This window comes from Mus pahari, chromosome 23 (assembly GCF_900095145.1).
Source record: "Mus pahari chromosome 23, PAHARI_EIJ_v1.1, whole genome shotgun sequence".
Lineage (NCBI taxonomy): Eukaryota > Metazoa > Chordata > Mammalia > Rodentia > Muridae > Mus > Mus pahari.
In genome coordinates, this window is record NC_034612.1 from 7,195,616 (window position 1) to 7,213,471 (window position 17,856).

Below are 17,856 nucleotides of genomic sequence, written 5' to 3' on the forward strand. Positions count from 1 at the left end.
GCCAGCCTTGTCTACAGAGTGAGTTCCAGGACAGCCAGGGCTGCATAGAGAAACCTTATCTCGGAGAAAAAAAAAATTTTTAAAAAGGGGAGCAGAATACCAGTGACTGCACTGCCACGTGGCTGGGATGCTGCCTCCGGCACTGGCTGTTTCCAGCACTGGCTGTTTGGCTGCAACTTCAGACTCAGCTTGAAACTTGGGAGCAAGCTTTCCATGGACAAAAAAGTCGGTCTCTCCCTTTGACAGCACATACTGAAAGCACCTCTCTGAGATGTATTTTACCTATGGTGCACGGAGTGACCCCCAGTGGCCCCTCATCCAGCTGGAGTGAAGTCTGGTCCCAAGGTAACAACAGTCTGAAGGCCTAGAAGGAACAGCCTCTGAGGAGTTTACTCTGTGACGCAGAAATGCAGGTAGACAGGCCAGCACGGTTACAACACTGAACACACACTTTATTCTTCCTGTGAAGGACTTGGGAAAGCAAAGCCCAGCAGTGCAGCAGGAACACTTGCAGTGCCCCATACCCCCCCCCAACAAGTGAGGTGTGCAGTCTGAAGGCAAACTGTTGTAGTTTCTTCCCCATTTTCATCATAGGATTTGGAACCTGCGGGCAAGCCTTCTAAGAGTGGAAAAGGCCACGGCCTTTGTTTCTGAGACAGGGTCTGTCTCACGAGGCTGGCCTGCAGCTGCCTGGTACATCTGCCTCAGCCTCCTGAGGTTATGGGCAATAGACTGATTTTGAGATTTTGTAATAAAATATTTGATCAGAAACCTACTAGCACCCATTTTGAGTTGGAAGACAGGACGCATACTCAGTGTCCGTACCATGCTGCAGCCAATTTTTATCAGTCACCCCAATGACTGATAGTGAAGACTTTGAAGTGGCCCTCACCACAGGGCACTCTAGTTTCCCCTTTAAAGACAAGCAGTGTCGATTATGGATTAAAGTTGCTCTGTAGATCCCTGCTCCAAACAGCCACAGAGAGCAGTACCTAAACGCCTGCGGAGAGACTTCTGTGACTGGGTTTATTCCAGTGGCCCGGGGCAGCATGTCCCCTGTCCTCTAGTCACCCAGAAGCCTCGGAGCTTCTAGGCCTCTGCAACTATCAGGTCTCTGGTGACTTGAAAAGCGGCGATGAGGGAGCTCAGCTGTATCTTCTCATTGGTGCCAACGGAAAGTCTGTACCTGGGGGTAACAAGCCCAAGCTGAGTATAGAGCACCCAGGCCCTGCCTATGAGAGTGAGAACGTGGGGGCTGCTGCAGCCTGCCACGGAGGCACGGGAACGGACAGACCCACCCTGGTTAGCACTGTGGTGTCTATAACCCCCAACTTGCTTCTCCCCAACATTCACTTGGTTGAAGCTGCTGAAGCAGATTAGAAACCCAGCACCGGCAGGTTCTGAGTTGCACTCGGCACTCCATCCTCCCTCAACAGACAGACGGGGCGGGGTGCACAGGATGAAGGCTTAGGAACAGAGCTGCAGGCTCACAGCAGGGCAGTAAAGCAGGTCACTAGCAGCTCATCTCGTCACTTTTCAAGGCCTAGACACTGAAGGCAAAATCATTCCCAACACAGGGATACGAAATGACCTACTTTGTCTGCATGAGCTGGTGACAGCCATTGGAGCTTGTGACAGTAGTATTTGGTTGGAGCCCAGTGTGCTGTCCACTTAATGACAGCTGCCAGCATCACTGGGGAGTAATGACAGTGTTTACTGAGCTGGGCAAAGTGAAAAATTGAGTCTGTTTGGTTTTCTCCACTGGGCTCCTATATGTCACATTGCCTTAATAAGCAGAGTAGCTGGCCATCTCCAGATGACCTGCGTGCCCAGTGTGAGGAGAGCCACGCGCTCAGCCCAGGCAGGGGGCCGCTCTGTGCTCATCATCCTCTGCTCTCCTGCCCTGTGTGCTCTGGAGGCAGCACACAGCCTTCTCCACAGTGCACTTGGCACTGCCCCAAGCCACACTGCCCCGTGTCTGAATGGCACACAAGCTGAAACTAAAGAGCTTACAACAGGAAAGGGGTCGGCCAAAGAACTGAAAACTGGGAAAACACTTACTCAATGTCTGCCATCTTGGTCAATAAGTGTATCCGAACTGAAGATGGAAAGTCAACTGAGGGAAAAACAGAATCAAATGAGTGAGATCACCTCATGTACACACACACACACAACTTAGGAGAAGCCCGAGCATCCCTCAGACCTATGCAGGTCACGAGACGGATGAGCTGAGCGTGGCGTGGGCTCCACTGCTCTTTGTCACACACATGCTGGGTGCAGCTCAGGAAGTGTTCCATCTCCTATGTCACCAAAAAAGACCCCACAAACATAGACATGGCCCCATCCATAGTCAGCACTGTCCATAGTGGGTGACAGCTACACACTAACCAGAAAGCTCATGTCACCTGGTTTTGAGGACAAACATAAGCAACAGATTACACTCAGGCTCACAGTACTGGGGACCCGAGAGCCTCTCCATTTGGAGGTGGCTGCTGGGAGATAAAAGCTTCCGAAGGCTGGCGTCCCCTCCCCACCCTAATCATCTGGGGTGATTCCCAGGTTCTGCCCATGTCGAGACTGAGCCCTGAGATAAGGCAGGAAGCAGGAACTTAAAGGTGGCTTCCTGGAGAGAGTCGAGTTTGCAGGAACACGTCTTTTCCCCTTTGTGGGGTGCATCTTAGAATGTGACTTAGAGGCTGGAGGGCAGCTCAGCCGTCTGCTGGATGTTTAGGATGCAGCAGTCCTGGGTGCGGACCCCAGAAGTAAGGGCTGTGGAGATGGCCCAGTGGTAGACCACGTGCCTCCCATGCGCAAGGCCCTGGATTCAATCCCTGGTGTGGGAAACTTGTAACAAGAATGAAAAGTACGGTACGGCCTCTACGGGTTCATTTCTGCTCACCCTGGCAGCTACAGATAATTAAAAAGGTTTTGGACAGAGCCATTCAAAACTGTTCAAGATTAAGGGTCAGCCACCATCTTCCCATTTCTGCTCGGAAGCAAAGACCTCATGCTCTGTAGCCATCCCAAAGCTGCACCTCCTCCCCACTCCACAGTTACCTCTGTGCACAAACAAGTGAACCTCGGTCAGGATGTCATGCAGCGCCAAGCCCTTCAGAGTCTTCAGCTCCATGATATCTGGGGAGGAGCAGCTAAGGGGAGGGGAACCATTCCAGAACCCGCCTTGGGGAGGCTTCCAGGCCAGCCCCTGGTGGTGACCTGGAAGTCGGCTCTTCATCCCAGGAAAGCGGCAGCAGGCCTGATTCTAACTCCCCCCATGTCATCCTCAATAGGCTTTTCTAAAAAGGACAGCCCTGCCTCGGCAGAGCAAGCAGCTCGGAGGACCATACAGCCGCCTGGAGCTTTTCATCTCACTGCACAAGGCAGTGAATCTGCTTAACGACTATACAGCCTCACTCGGGCTAGAGCCGTTGAGGAGGAAGAGGCACTCTGCCTGTGGATGATCCCTGTCACCTGGGAGGTATAGGTGCTGGCTGCAGCCTGGGCTTCTGGCCACCATGAACCCTGAACCTAGCAGCAGTCAGAAAGGATACTTTTGTAGGCGGTGGTGAAGTCCTGATTGAGCATCCAGTCCAGTATGTTGGCAATGTCTGTCTTGAGTGGGTGTCCGGTGCAAGTGTAGACAGTCTCCTCTGTCACCTTCCCAAAGGCCATATTGGTACTCTGCAGGAGGGCCCAGGGGCTGTCAGCAGCTGCCCTACCGCAGTGACAAGGCACAGGCCAAGGACAGTGAAAAGGAATCTTGAACTCTCTGCACTGGAAGGGCTGCCCTCTGCTGTGAACACTACTGCATGCAGTGGAGCTGTGGCACCTCCCATAGCTTACAGCAGCACAGACCGTGCCTTCCCATTGGAGCACACAGGCAGGGAGCTGGTGCACGGCAAGGGGAATCTTACTGGGATTCTGAATGAACGTGTGGACTGGCTGGCTGGCTTTCCTGAAAGACTGTTTTGAAGCAATGGTTTGAAGTGCCTGCAGTGTGACCATACCTGCAGGATGTTCAGAGCCCTTCGCATGTCCCCAGTGGACAGAGTGACCAGGGCCTTCATTCCATCTTCACTTATATCCACACTAAAAGGCAACAGGCAAAGAATTAACTAAAGCCCCTTCTGTAAGAGCACAGACTTCACCCACCATGTGCGTCTTGAATGACGAAGCTTCACAGAAGGAAAGCACCAAAATGGAGGTGACAGCACTCTCCTGCACACCGAAGCTACTTGTGCGTAGGAACAGGTGTCACATGAGTGGCCAGGCCCCAGCCAGAGATTTACAATGGACCAAGGCTTTAAGGAAGTGGCTGCCGAGAGACATTTCTGGGAAGAAAGAGGAAAGGGCTCGGCATCTCATCACCCAGAATGGATGACTCAGAGCCTTCCCTTCTAGCCATGTGGCAACGTGTACAAAACGGGACTCAGTTCCCACGACAAAAGAGAGAGTGGGGACAGCCTGCAGGAATATAGGTGGGGATCAAGGACCATCAAAAGAGCTCAGGAGGCAGAGCACCCAGGGCCCGCTGGAAAAGACAGCAGCCAGCAGGGCCCTGGGACTCGGCCATCGCACAACTGCCCTGCCACTCATTCCCCAAACCCTCCCTCTTCCTTCTTGTAAAGCAGACTCACTTCTCTTCTTGTACCACATGCTCCAGTCGAGGAACCATGAGCTCGGGTGTCAGAGGGCCAAATCGGAACCTCGTGCACCGTGACTGCAAGGCAGGGATGATCTTGGACAGGTAGTTACAGATGAGGCAAAACCTGGTGTTTTCTGTGAACTTCTCAATCACTGGGAGAGAAACCAAACACTTCACGTAAGAGGACCCAGGGAAGGCTTAATGATACTAAGTGAGAAAGCTGCCCGTAGGGGTAGAGGGTATTCTGGGACATGAACAGGTTCAGCTCAACCACCATCCTGTGTAGATCTCACTCTACGAAGCCCACGCTGGCTCAGACTCAAGGTGATCTACCTACTTCCATTTCTGGAGTACTTGTACCCGCACGGGTCATCACACCCAGCTGGCAAAGCTGGTAGACGTACCATCAGATGCACAAATGCATCTTTTTATCATCTGCCATGACACTAGCGCTCCTGCCATCACCTCCTCAAGATCTGGCCCCAGTTTGTTCAATCTCCGTGCACTTTCCTGCAGCCCATGTCTGAAAGTCTGGGAGCATTCAGTGAGCCACAGCCAGCACGGAGACACCGGTGTCTCCACATAGATCCGCCCACACTGACAGTCACTCAGTAGGACAAGGCACTGAAGGAAGGATGCCAACACTCTAGGACCAGAAGACACCCTACTCCCTCAACCCACTTCCTGTTCCTCGCTCCCAGGTCTCGTCTCCCCAGACTACTGAAGCTACACTTCCCTCCCAGCGGATTCCAGTGTGGAGTGGGAGCTGATCACAAAGGGTCTTTAACAGGCGTGGCACTAGCCCCACTCCACAGGAAAACACAGGGCTCACCCCGTACCACAGTCACTCATACACTCAGTCTTTCCTGGTGGGTTTTTTGTTTTTACCAAAGGCAGAGGATCTGACATGATCCTTTATGGACTTTATGCCACAGACTTCCAACACAGAACAGAAGCCAGCCCTAGAGGATGAGCTGACAGAGGCTATCCATCCTGAGGGCACTGCAGGGCAGCCTTGTCTGCATCACTGGGACTAAGAGGTGCCTCGTGATGGGAAGGTAATCTCATACCCAGAATTCCTGGCCCTCCTGGTACACTCCTTGGCCAACTTGTCAGATGGGGCAGCAAACCTCACCTCGTCTCAAGGCGTTCTGGGCATCTTGAGTCATGGCGTCGGCTTCGTCCAGGATCACAAGCTTAAACCCTTTCCTAGGAGAACAAAGGCATGTGGGGGTTCCCTCAGCTTTTTCCACACCAGGCTGAGCCTCCATCTTCACACTTGGACTACCTCGAGTTCATCTTTCTTAGACCCCGATGAAGGCCGATGCCTGCATCCGCACCTGCCTGTCAAGCTTTCACCCCTTAGACAAGACAGGTGATTCCCTCCCTGAGTTGTTAGTCTTCCTTACAGTATCCTAGATCAGCTGCTCGCTTGTGGGGGTGGGACTAGAACTCAGGGATGTGAGTAGGTCAAGCACAACATTCCCAGGCTACACACACCCTCAAGCCTGTTTACTCCTGTGTGTGTCTGTGTGTGTGCCAATGCCACATCACATCACAAATATGGAGGAGGCAACAGGATGACTTGAGGGAATCAGTTCTCCCATTCCCCATGTGGGTCCTAGGAATTGAACTCGGGTCATCAGGCTTTGTGGCAAGTGCTTTAGCCTGCTGAACCATCTCACCACCCTCTTCTTTGCCTAACTGACCTCCATGTCAGACCTCCTTCCTGATCGCTTATCCCTTTTTAAGTTGAGACCAGCTCATCCAGTATTGGATGTGACTCCTAGCTGAGGACCCACACAGAGCCCAAGGCTCATGGAGTCCTCTATCCCAGCACCCCCACCTCTCAAATGCAGGACCTGTCCCTGCTTCTCACCAAGTGTTCCCTTTATACCAGCCAAGTGGGGACCAAACAGCAAGGCTGTGTCCCAACCCTCCCCTAAGACCTATAGGGAGAGAAATCCTACAGGTAATTCTTACTTGAAAATTGTCCTTGTGCTAGCAAAGCTGAGGATTGGCCCCCGAACGATATCGATCCCTCGGTCGTCAGAAGCATTCAGCTACAGGAGGAAAAGAGGATGCCATGACAGTCATACCCTGTGCCAGCTACAAGCTCGTGGCTGGAAGTGTCAGCCAGCCATTCAGGTCTAATGACAGCTAAGATACAATCATCAAAAACTAATGCCCCGTACTCAGCCTCGCACCACCATCACACAACATCCACAGATATGTAGGAAATAAACACAGGGCCTGGTGACCCTGAACCAGGACCTCTGCCATGATGCTAACTTTAGTTCTTACCACCTGGAGGCTGCGGGGCTTTGAATAAGCTGAAGAACGAACTCTGGACAGCTGCCTGAGCCAAATGCTCTTCTTCTGATTGAGGGCCTTCTGTATTCAGGTTAGCCTTGAACTCACTTAGCCTAAGATGACTGTGAACTTCTGACCCTCCTGCCTCCACCTCCTGCGTGCTGGGATTACAGGTGTATAGCCTGTTTATTATGCTAAGGATCAAACCCAGGACCTTGTGCACAGTAGGCAAGCACTCTAGCAAATAAGCTAAATTCCCCCATCCCTCCAATGCTTCTCTTTCAAATACAGTATTTAGGTTCTTGTAACCTAAGGTCCCAAGAGTCCACAGACAGCGTGGCTCAGAGAAGTAATCTGAGAAGATCCAGACGAAGGGACATCTTTAAAGCTGTTTGTCAATCAGTGGTTCTCACCCTGGGGGTGTCGAAGGATCCTTTCACGGGTTGCCTAAGACTATCAAAAAAGATAATTGTACTACAATTCATAACAGTACCAAAATTAAGCATTAGGAAGGTTGAGAACCACTGGCCTAAACTAGAGGGCTTTGCACTATTATCACCCCTAAATCTTAAAGGGGTCAACAAGAGCTGTGGGCAGGCAGAGCAGGCTGTGTGGGGAGGGTACAACCTCTAAGTTGGCCCCGCAGAAAGTAGAGGCTGCCAGGTGTTAATGCCCTAGCAAGTCCAAGCAGTATCCATTTTGACCCCGCCATCCCCCCAAAACACATACAAGATCCCATTGGTCAAATCCAGCCAGGTCCCAGAAGGTCAGTGAATAAAAGGACAAAGGTAAGTGTCTGGAGGTCCGAGCTGTTGTGGCGTGAGAGGCTCCCTCACCTCCAAGACCATGGAGCCGAATTCTTTATCTTTGTACAGTTGCTTGGCACAGGCCAGGATGGTGGATGTCTTTCCTGTCCCTGGAGGGCCATAGAGAAGTAGGTGTGGCAGGCGGTCTTCACTGATGAACTTCTGAACTGAGGGACAGGAGGGGTGACATGTGTCAGTCTCTGGGCCCTACACAGTCACCTTAGGGCCTGGTTATGCTACATCTAGATATGCTTCAGTTTTTCAGGGTCCCAGTCGGAGTAGGCAGGGAGGGGAAGTCCTGAAGTCACACCACGGTCTGCCTGCCTGCCTGCCTGCCTGCCTGCCTGTCTGTCTGTCTGTCTTCCACACTAGCTATCTTGGGAGGGTCTATTAAGTTGAGAGCAGAAGTTCTCAACCTTTCAGTCTGGACAATTTTAGGAGCTACTATCACACACATATCCCGCATATCAGACATTTATTTACATTATAATTTGTAACAGTACCAAATTCCATTTATTAAGTAGCGATGAAATAATTTTATGGTTGGGGGGGGTCACCACAACATGGGGAACTGTATTAAAAGGGCCACATCTTTAGGAAGGTTGAGAACCACTGGTTTAGAGGCACAGCCTCATTGGAGGAATCAGGTCACCAAACTCATGCCTTTGAGGGTCATACTGCCCCCCACCCCTTTAGCTCCCCCGTCCACTTTGGAGCAGAATGCTCCCACTGCCATGAAGTTGTGCTCACCAAGGGTCTAGAGCCAACAGAGCCAAGCACTGTGAACCAAAACCTGAACCCATAAGGCAAAGCCAACCACCCCTCTGCTACGTTGTCTTCTTTGGGGGGTGGGGGGAAATTGGAAAGGTGCCTCAGTTAAGCCCGGTGCTCTTGCAGAGGACCCAGGTTTGGTTCCTAGCACCTCCACAGCAGCTCACAACTGCCTACAGGATCCAGGGTCCTCTTCTGGCCTCTGGAGGAGCCAGGCACACAAAGGTGCACACACTTATATGTGTGAACAAAACACCTAAACAATAAAACCAAACAGATCTTTAGACAGTTTGGTACACTATGGAGACGGCGACACACAGCCGGTTCAATAAGTTCAGTTCATCTCTAAGGTCACCCAGCAGAGACATGGTCATCACGAAATGGACCCAACCCTCCCCAAGGACAGCAGCCAACAGACGGATACTTACTGGTACTCAGAATGTCCTGGTGAGAAATGAGATCGGCCAAGGTCTGTGGCCGGTACTTCTCGACCCTGAAATAGGATTCACCGTCAGCTGCGATCTATACACCAGCCGCGTTGTTACATGCAAAGAAGCCCCTTCACACCCTAAGCAGCGGAGGAAGAGAAGCCCTTCACGTCTGAACAGAGCACTGGCTCTCACAACCAGGAGTTGTTCTGTCCCCCCACAGGAGACATCTGTCAGGCCGGTTAGCTAGATTAACTGTGCAGAGGGTGTTAGCGGCATCGGTTGAGTAGGAGTCGGGAGGTTGCTAACATCCTCCGGTGGGTGGGACCGCTCCCCGCTGCCCCTCGCCAACAGCAGAGAGGCTGCGCAAACGGAACTCGGTCCCCAAATATCCACAAGCAAGTGAACGGGCAATAACACTTACGATGTGGCTTTCAAGGGGGGGTCGAGTGCTGAGCCATGCTACAGAACAGAAAAACCTTGAGTTCGAGAAGCCAGACTCAAAAGACCCACACGGTCTGTGACTCCAGCCCTGAGAATTTAAATACCGCGTGGCCCGAGACAAGTGTTCCTCCTCCGGATAGACCAGAAGAAGAGAAAAGAAAGCATGGCTAAGCTTGCTTCATTTTAAACACCGCTAAGCTGCTGTAGGGCCGTTCAGAAGGCAGACGCTGGGGGCCTTGGGTAGAAGGGCAGGTCCCTGCAAGTTGTCCTCTGACCCCACCAGGGTGCGCTGCTGCAAGCGCTGAATTCGGACGCGAGTTCGAATCCAACCAAGCCTACCCACCCCCTCCGTCCTCTGAACCTTTCTAAAGAAACCCCAGGATCGATTTATTAGGGTCATCGGAGCGCAGTGGCGATGCTCGAGCCACCCCGAGGATGGATGGCTAAGCTGAGCTCAGAGCCCGTTTCAGTGTTGGAAGCAGCGGAGCGGCTGCGGCGCCCAGGCCGGGAGCGGGAGGAGGATCTGCAAAGCTCCTAGGAGGAAGAGCGGGAAGCGGGATGCGGGGCCGCTCCTACCAGGGCAGGTTCCGGGCCCGGGCCGCCGCCGGCCGCTGCTGCGAAGGCGCCGCCGCCGCCATGACTGACAGATGCTGCGGGTCCCTGCCACCGACCCACCGCACTCGGAGTCCGCGCGCAAACCAACCCTCGCGAGGCTTCGCCTCCGGCTTCCGGCTTCCGTCCCGCGGCCCGCCTCCTCCCGGTTGCTAAGGTGCTGGTTGCTAGGTAACCGGAGGCGCCGGCCGGCAGCCGGGTTAAGGCCTGAGCCGGCTGTCTCAGACTCCTCGCAGGAGGTCCAGGGAAACCGCGCGCTGCAGCCAGAGCCACCGCAGGCATCACCAGGGCCCTATCCTGCCAGGGCAGGGCCAAGCCGCAAGGAGCAGCGAGGTGTGTGGTCATGGAACCTCGGTTCCAAAACCAGCAACACACAGACACACACATACAGGTCTACACACAGTTACAAAACATATACATATATCCCCATTCACATACATACAAACATAAATACGCCTGCACTCGTACCGATACATACACACATGTAATACACAAATACACAGTTAATACACACACATACATGCATACATATATACTCACATTCATATATATGTCTATCACACATATACACACAGAACATACACAATCATATATACACATACAGTTACATATATACACATACATACATGCATACATATAATATATTCATATAAATACACTCATACACATACATAAATACATACAGACATCAGTGTTTTATACATACACACAAACACATTTTCTCCTACAGTGACCAATTTTATTTATTTATTTATTTTATTTTTATCTTTTGAGACAGGGTTTCTCCGTGTAGCCCTGGCTGTCCTGGAACTCACTCTGTAGACCAGGTTAGCCTCAAACCCAGAGATCCACCTGCGTCTGCCTCCCAAGTGCAGGGATTAAAGGTGAGCTCCACCATTTGCCTGGTGACCAATTTTGTTTTCATCTTTTCATCTTTAAATTTTACTTTGAGCCAGGTATGCCTTTAATTGGAGTACTTGGGAGGCAGAGGCAGGCGGATCTCTGTGAATTCAAGAGCTACATAGTGAGACCTCGTCTTCAAAACTCAAAAAAAAAAATTAACTTTAAATTAATTTGTGTGTGCCTTGATGCACATGTGGAGGCCAAAAGACAATTTTCAAGAGTTGGTCTTCTTTCTTATGTAGAGGTCCTGGGAGTCAAACAAAGCGGTCCAGCTTGGCCGTTTGAATCGCAAGGTAATCCTTGACTGCATCTCCAGTTCATGGCCAGCCTGGTGGTGTACTTAACTATACCCTTAGAGCCAAGCAGATGCCATCTTGGGGAGTTCAGCTGTATCCACTTACAAAAAAATTACCCCAGCTGGACTTTTTGACTGTTTGCATCTCCTCACGGAAGACCCTCACCTGAGTATCCACTGGTTCCCTATAATTTATTGTGTGCAACTCTGCCTTAATTTCACATGGCTTGACTGGAGGGCAGAGAGAGGGGAGAAGAGACTAGGAGAGAGGTATCTATCTATCTATTTATCTATCTATCTATCGATCTATCGATCTATCTATCTATCTATGCAGCTATGCGAAAACCCTCACCCTGCTGGCCAAATCTTTTTTTTTTTTTCTTTTTTTGAGACAGGGTTTCTCTGTGTAGCCCTGGCTGGCCTCGAACTCAGAGATCCACCTGCCTCTGCCTCCCGAGTGCTGGGATTAAGGGCGTGGCCGCCACGCCCGGCTTAGACAGTGCTTTTATGCTCTGAGCCAACTCTCCAGCCTGAAGTTTTGTTTGAGGTTAAAAATATAGGTATGAAAGAATTAAAAGGTGGGCAGAGAGTGGCAGGAGGGAGGGGTTGTGGCGTGGTGTTTTCCATGAGAATGGTCCCCATAGGTTCATCTATTTAAATTCTTTGTCCCCAGTTGGTGGAACTATTTGAAAAGGATTGGGAAGCTTGGCTGTCTTGGTTACTTGCTGAGAAGAAAAACCTTGCCAAGTCAACTAGCATAAGAAATCATTTAGCTGGGGGCTTGATTACAGTTACAGAGGGCGACTCCATGGCTGTCGCTGTCATGGTTGGGAGCATGGCAGCAGACAGGCAGACACAGCATTGGAGCAGCAGCTGAGACTTTGAGACGCCAACCATAAGTGGGGGTTCGGGAGAGCAAGCTCACATCTGTAAGGCTCCACCCTCTGAGTGAACCATGTGGAACCAGGGATCGGTGCAAAAGCAAGAGGAATTTATGGTTCCAGTGCATTGGGGTCATCCTGCACCTGAAGGAGAGGTGGCGACCCCAAGCGGCCTGTTCAGCGAGTTTTTATACGGTTTCCAGGGGCGGAATAGAGCATCAGCAACTAGGCACAATATGATTGGCAGAGCAGTGTGACTTTTAAACTGGTCCTTAGGGAATGAGATGGCAACTACTTCCCTTATCTGCAGGTTGGTCCCCCCTGTGGTCTTCCTGAGGAATATAAAGAGCTTCTCCCCTCCAGAGGGGATCCTGAGCTGACCTCTCCACGTCCAGTGACACACAGCCACCAACATGGCCACACTGAAGTGGAAACTTGTAGTTTCTTTGGAAAGTTAGTTATATCAGATGATGTTTTGTTAGAGCGCATAGGTAAAAGGATGTCTTGCCAAAGCAGACACATGAAGGAATGTTTTCCTGAAGCAGACACAAGTGAAAGAATGTTTTGCTGGGGCAGACAGGGGTGAAAGGGTGTTTGGATATAGCAGACTCGTGAAAGGATCCATGAGGAAGGAGTATAAATGTGACCCCACAGCCAGTGGGAGACAAGCACTGAACATTGGTTTGGTTTGCTATGTCTTGCTGTTTTTCACTAAAGACACGCATGTATTGGTTTGCCTTACATAGCGTTGTTGAGCTCAACTTGTGGTAATGCTGCCATTGAGAGAAACTCACCAACGAACTGCTTCTGAGGTTCCTGAGGCAGCTTGCTGCTTCTGCTGCCTCGTCTCAGGCCGGTTGGTGAACCTTTCTGTTTCCTCAGAATTGAATGACAGCTCCTGGCTCCAGCCTGGTGTCTGCCTGCAGAAGGGAATGGACTGTAGCTGCTGGTTCCTGTCTGGTGTCTGCCTGCGTAGAGAACAGGTCTCTAGCTGCTGAGTTTTATTTGGTGTTTGCTACGGGACTGAACTGCTGAGAAAGAAGACCGAACTCGCCCCCCCCCCCAAGAACTATTGCTGAACGATTCCACTTCCTAATAACTTTTCTCTTCTACCATCTTTGCTAGGTGATGGACTAGAGGAGAGGTTGAACCCGCACTAAAAGTAGGTCGCGGGCTGGAGAGATGGCTCAGAAGTTAAGAGCACCACCTGCTTTTCCAGAGGTTCTGAGTTCAGTTCCCAGCACCCACATGCCCTCTTCTGGTCTGTAGGCACATATGCATTCAGAACACTGTATAGTAAATAAATCTTAAACAAAAAAAAAGTAGATTGCAAAAAATGTATGCCTACACCACACCTTCTAATCCTTCTCAAAGCCTGCTCCAGCACTATGTCTGTCTGCTGCCACACTGCCCACCAGGATAACCAGCCCTCTGAGACCTAATCTCCCGATGAATTCTTTCTTCTGTAAGTTGTCTTAGTCACGGTGTCTCTTAGCGCAGTAGGAAAGTAACTAAGGCAGTTGGCAGTATATGCCATAGGGGCATGTCATTTGGCCACCATGCTTAAATTCAAACTGCTAATGACCCTTCACTGTCACTGTCTCCTCCTTGAGCTGGAAAGAGTCAGATGAGACCAGAACAAATTCTCAGGCCTGGGAAGTTTCTCAGTAAAACGCTTGCTGCACGAGCTTGAGGACCCGAGTCTGATCCCCAGAACCTACAGCCAAAGGCAGGTGTGGTGGTGTGTGCTTCTAATCCTAACGACGACGATGACGACTATGACGATGATGATGATGAGAAGCCAGAGAGAGGACAAGAGTCAACCTAACCCGAGGAGCCCGAGCCCCAAGGCAGTCTGAGACACTGTCACTAACCCAAGATGCATGGCCTCTGAAGAATGACACCCAGGGCTAACCCCTGGTCTCCACACGCATGTACACACACGTACACACACACACACACACACACACACACACGTGTGTACGCACCTGTACTCAAGCGAACACCTACACTCAGAGAAAGGACACTTTCTAGTAAAAGTTCAAGCGCACCTGCTGTTCATTCATGTTTTTATGGATACAGTGTCACATGTCTGCAGCAGCCATTTGGGACCAGAACATCATGATAACCTCTGGCTGGGTTGTTCCGTAAAACATAAGCAGACAAAAACATTACATGCATGTTTGTCTTTACCATTGGACCCCCTCGAAAGTGTAAACCAGGAACACTATGATCAGGATGAAGTCACCTTTGTTCTAACCTGTAGCCACGCTCCTGTTCTCACTCCAGTAACAGTGGCCCTCTGGTCTTGTTACTCTCCAGAAACAAGCTGGGCATAAAGGTGAGTGCCACTGTGCCCAAGCCCTGCCTCTCTTTGTTCTTACAACATCTAGGGGTGGGTCCTCAAACACTAGAGTTGGGCGCTTAGAACAAAGAATTTGTTTGGGGCAGTAGTAGCACATGCCTTTAATCCCTGTACTTAGGAGGCAGAGGTAGGTGGGTCCTTGAGTTTGAGGCCAGCCTGGTCTACACAGTGAGTTCCAGGACAGCCAGGGCTGCAAGAGAAAACCCATCCAGAATAAATAAATAAATAAATAAATAACAGAACAAAAACAATGAATTTGTTTGGATGATGTTGTAGTTGGCTCTTTTTTGGGGGGGGGAGGGAGTCAAGACAAGGTTTTTCTGTATAGCCCTGGCTGTCCTGGAACTCACTTTGTAGACCAGACTGGCCTCGAACTCAGAAATCTGCCTGTCTCTGCCTCCCGAGTGCTGGCATTAAAGGTGTGTGCCACCACAGCCCGGCTTGTAGTTGGGTCTTGATGACATCATCTTTGTGTGCCCAGATGTGGACGGTGGCTCACTGAGGAGAGATGCTATATTACCGGCCATCACATGACAGATGCCTGTAACTCGGTCTGGCTCAAAGGAAGCACTCAACAATGGCGGAATGAATAAATGAATAGATGGATAATTCTAGCTGATATCTATCAGGCTGTTCCCGTGGTCTGGACAGTGTTCTGAATAGTTTGTGTTTACTGCCTATGTGGACCACAATAGACTATGTTTCAACCTATGAATTTTCCTTTTTATGATGGGCTTGTAGGAGTGTGTGATTTATTACGGCGCTGGGAATATATCTCGTCAACTGAGCCAAGGATCGTCCATACAGAGCATCACTTGTTGCAAGAAACTCAAGCTATCACCTTGACCTCTTGTTGCAGATATGGTAAGGAGTTGCTCTCCTGGCACTGGGGGCAGAATGAGATCCAACCAAGAGCCTGATTCCCAGCTCGTAGCCAGGACACCAGTGCACTCCGCATTGGCAACGGTCACAGCAGCCTGCCTCTGCCTCCCAAGTGCTGGGATTAAAGGTGTGCCACCACCGCCCGGCCCATCTCACTTCCTTAGAGGCTGCTGAGGTTTGGTGAGGGGTTGAGTATGTCTCATGGGGATCACCTGTTGGAAGCATGGCCTACGTCGCAGGGGTGAGAGATATTGGACCCTTTAAGTGGTGGGGCTGGGTAGTGGTGGCGCATACCTTTGATCCCAGCACTCAGGAAGCAGAGGTAGGCAAGACCTCTGAGTTCAAGGCCAGCCTGGGCTGCAGACTGAGTTCCAGGACAGCCAGGGCTACACAGAGAAACTGCTTCTCTAGAAAACCAAAGCCAACCAAACCTCCTCCTGACACCAAGTTCCCCTTCCACTTCTCCTCGTCCCTTTCTTTCTAAATGCTGCAGCACAGCTGGTTTCGGACTCATGACCGTGCCCCTGCTTCAGCCTTCCAAGGTCAAAGGCATGGACCATGTCAGCCCGCTCAAGTTTTTCAGCCTAAGAACTGAGCAGCAAACCTACACGCAGGAATGAGATAGACATCCCTGCGTGATTCCGCAATCAATAGGAAGGGCAGGGGACTCCACTGAGAGGCGAAGCAGGGACAACTGTGCTCAAAAGAAAGGTCAAAGTACCCCCAGCGAACCGAGTCAGGGGAGTGGGGCAGGTCACTGCTTCTGGGAGTCCAAGCCTGAGTCACATGACAGGTAGTACCTGCTGGTCAGCCACACTGTCATTTAGGAGGGTGCCGGATTCAGGTGTAAGCAACTGCAGAGAGAAAATAGTTTTGCTTTGTTTAAGATTATTTTGGTTTTTGGTGAGAGCGTGCACACTCTTGTGTGTGTGTGCGTGCGTGCATGTGTGCATGCGTGCATGGGTGCATGCATGTGTGTGTGTGTGTATGTGTGTGTAAGGGGGTGGGTGTGTGTTGTGTGCACATGCAGGCTCTCTCACCGCTGTATGTCCATGGGCCAGAGATTGACAGATGGGACTGAGGCCCTGTTTTGTCTCTTACCTGCCTTGAAGTTGTTCGGGAAGTTGTAGAGAAATATGTTGGAGGAGGGGCTTAGATTCGAGGGTGCTTTTTTGAAGCATGGTGGAAGAGATGGCCTTTGTTGGTTAGTACAGTTCTGGTCTGCAATGGCCAAAAGGCCTGTGAGTTTGGTGTGGTCCCCGGCTTGGTACTATCAAGAGGTTGGAACCTTTGAGGGGTGGGGCCTGGTGGGAGGTCTTTAGGTCATTGGGGGGTGGACCCTTTAAGGAGAGGACTGGGGCTCTTCCTATCTGTATTCATTTCACATTTCACATCTAACATGGAGTGAACGGCTTCCTCCACCACGTGCCCCAGCCACAACGTTCTGCCTCACCACAGGCTCACCAGCTTCAAAAGCAGTAGGACCAGCCTATCATAGGATGCCCGAAAAAACGGTGAGCCAAGGTTACAAGCTCTTTGTAAATTGATTATCTCAGGTGTTATGGTTACATTGAACTGATACACACACACACACACACACACAATCTCTCTGAATATCAACAGCTACTTTTTTTTTCTCTCTCGGCTTGTAAGTCATACTCATGACAACCCAGAATGTTTATCGCTGTTCCAATACCATCCAATTAGCTTGGGCTTCTCCGAGAGCTAAATGGAGACACTATGTGAGTTATACTTTCTGGAAGCATCTCAGAAGTGGGGCCTGAGTCCCAGGATCTTTCTGTGAATAGCGTTTCCGGGTATGTGTGCCATTGTCGGTTGTTAAGCCCCTGGATATTGGCAATGTCTCTTTAGCCCACTGTCTTGGAGAAACTAATCTCCCTCTCTCTCTCTCTCTCTCTCTCTGTCTCTCTCTCTCTCTCTCTCTCTCTCCCCACTGCTCTCTAAGGCCCTGCAGCTGTTTAACAGTTCATCTGCTCCTCCCAGTTCCTTGGCTTTTCTGCTCCCCTGGGTTGGGCAAGCCTGACACCCCAGAACTCCTAGGTTTAATTGCTTGGGGGAGGGAGACGCTCCCTCTTGTGTTGAGTCTGCACCAGGAAACACAGCCCCTTCATTTGCAACCTGCTATTTTGTCACATAAAAGACCCTCCCAGCTGGGGAAATGAAAAAAAAAAATCTAGTTTTTGGAATCTTCCTTCTTCCCTGGTCCTTTGATTTCAGCATCGTCGCCTTGGGCTACAGTCTCGGGGGTCGTCATGATTAAGAAAGACAAAAGGGTTTTAAGAAGCTGGGCTTGTCTCTGGCTTGTCTCAGGCTGCTTTAGGCTTTGTGAACATGAAACTCCACTGGTACAAATGGTTGCATATGGACTTGTGCTGACTGTATACAAACAAGTGACTAGTCAGTGTCCCATTTATGTTGCTACTGTGGACCTGGGGGTGGGGGTATGAAGAAGTGAAAGGTAGATCTTTTTTTTTTTTTTTTTTTTTTTTT

At 50.6% G+C, this 17,856-nt stretch overlaps 1 protein-coding gene across 1 annotated transcript; it reads right to left on the reverse strand.

Annotated features, from left to right (window-relative positions):
* Nucleotides 1-435: 435 nt before the first annotated feature.
* Rfc5 (replication factor C subunit 5) lies at nucleotides 436-10,101 on the reverse strand. Its single transcript, XM_021186848.1, has 11 exons — nucleotides 9,984-10,101; nucleotides 8,964-9,028; nucleotides 7,795-7,931; nucleotides 6,629-6,708; nucleotides 5,781-5,854; nucleotides 4,638-4,797; nucleotides 4,008-4,089; nucleotides 3,552-3,681; nucleotides 3,058-3,135; nucleotides 2,062-2,116; nucleotides 436-1,186 (listed from the first exon to the last, which is right to left on the reverse strand). Exons 1-11 carry the CDS (start codon nucleotides 10,043-10,045, stop codon nucleotides 1,090-1,092), a joined length of 1,020 nt encoding a protein of 339 aa, XP_021042507.1. The 5' UTR covers nucleotides 10,046-10,101; the 3' UTR covers nucleotides 436-1,089.
* Between the last annotated feature and the right edge of the window lie 7,755 nt (nucleotides 10,102-17,856).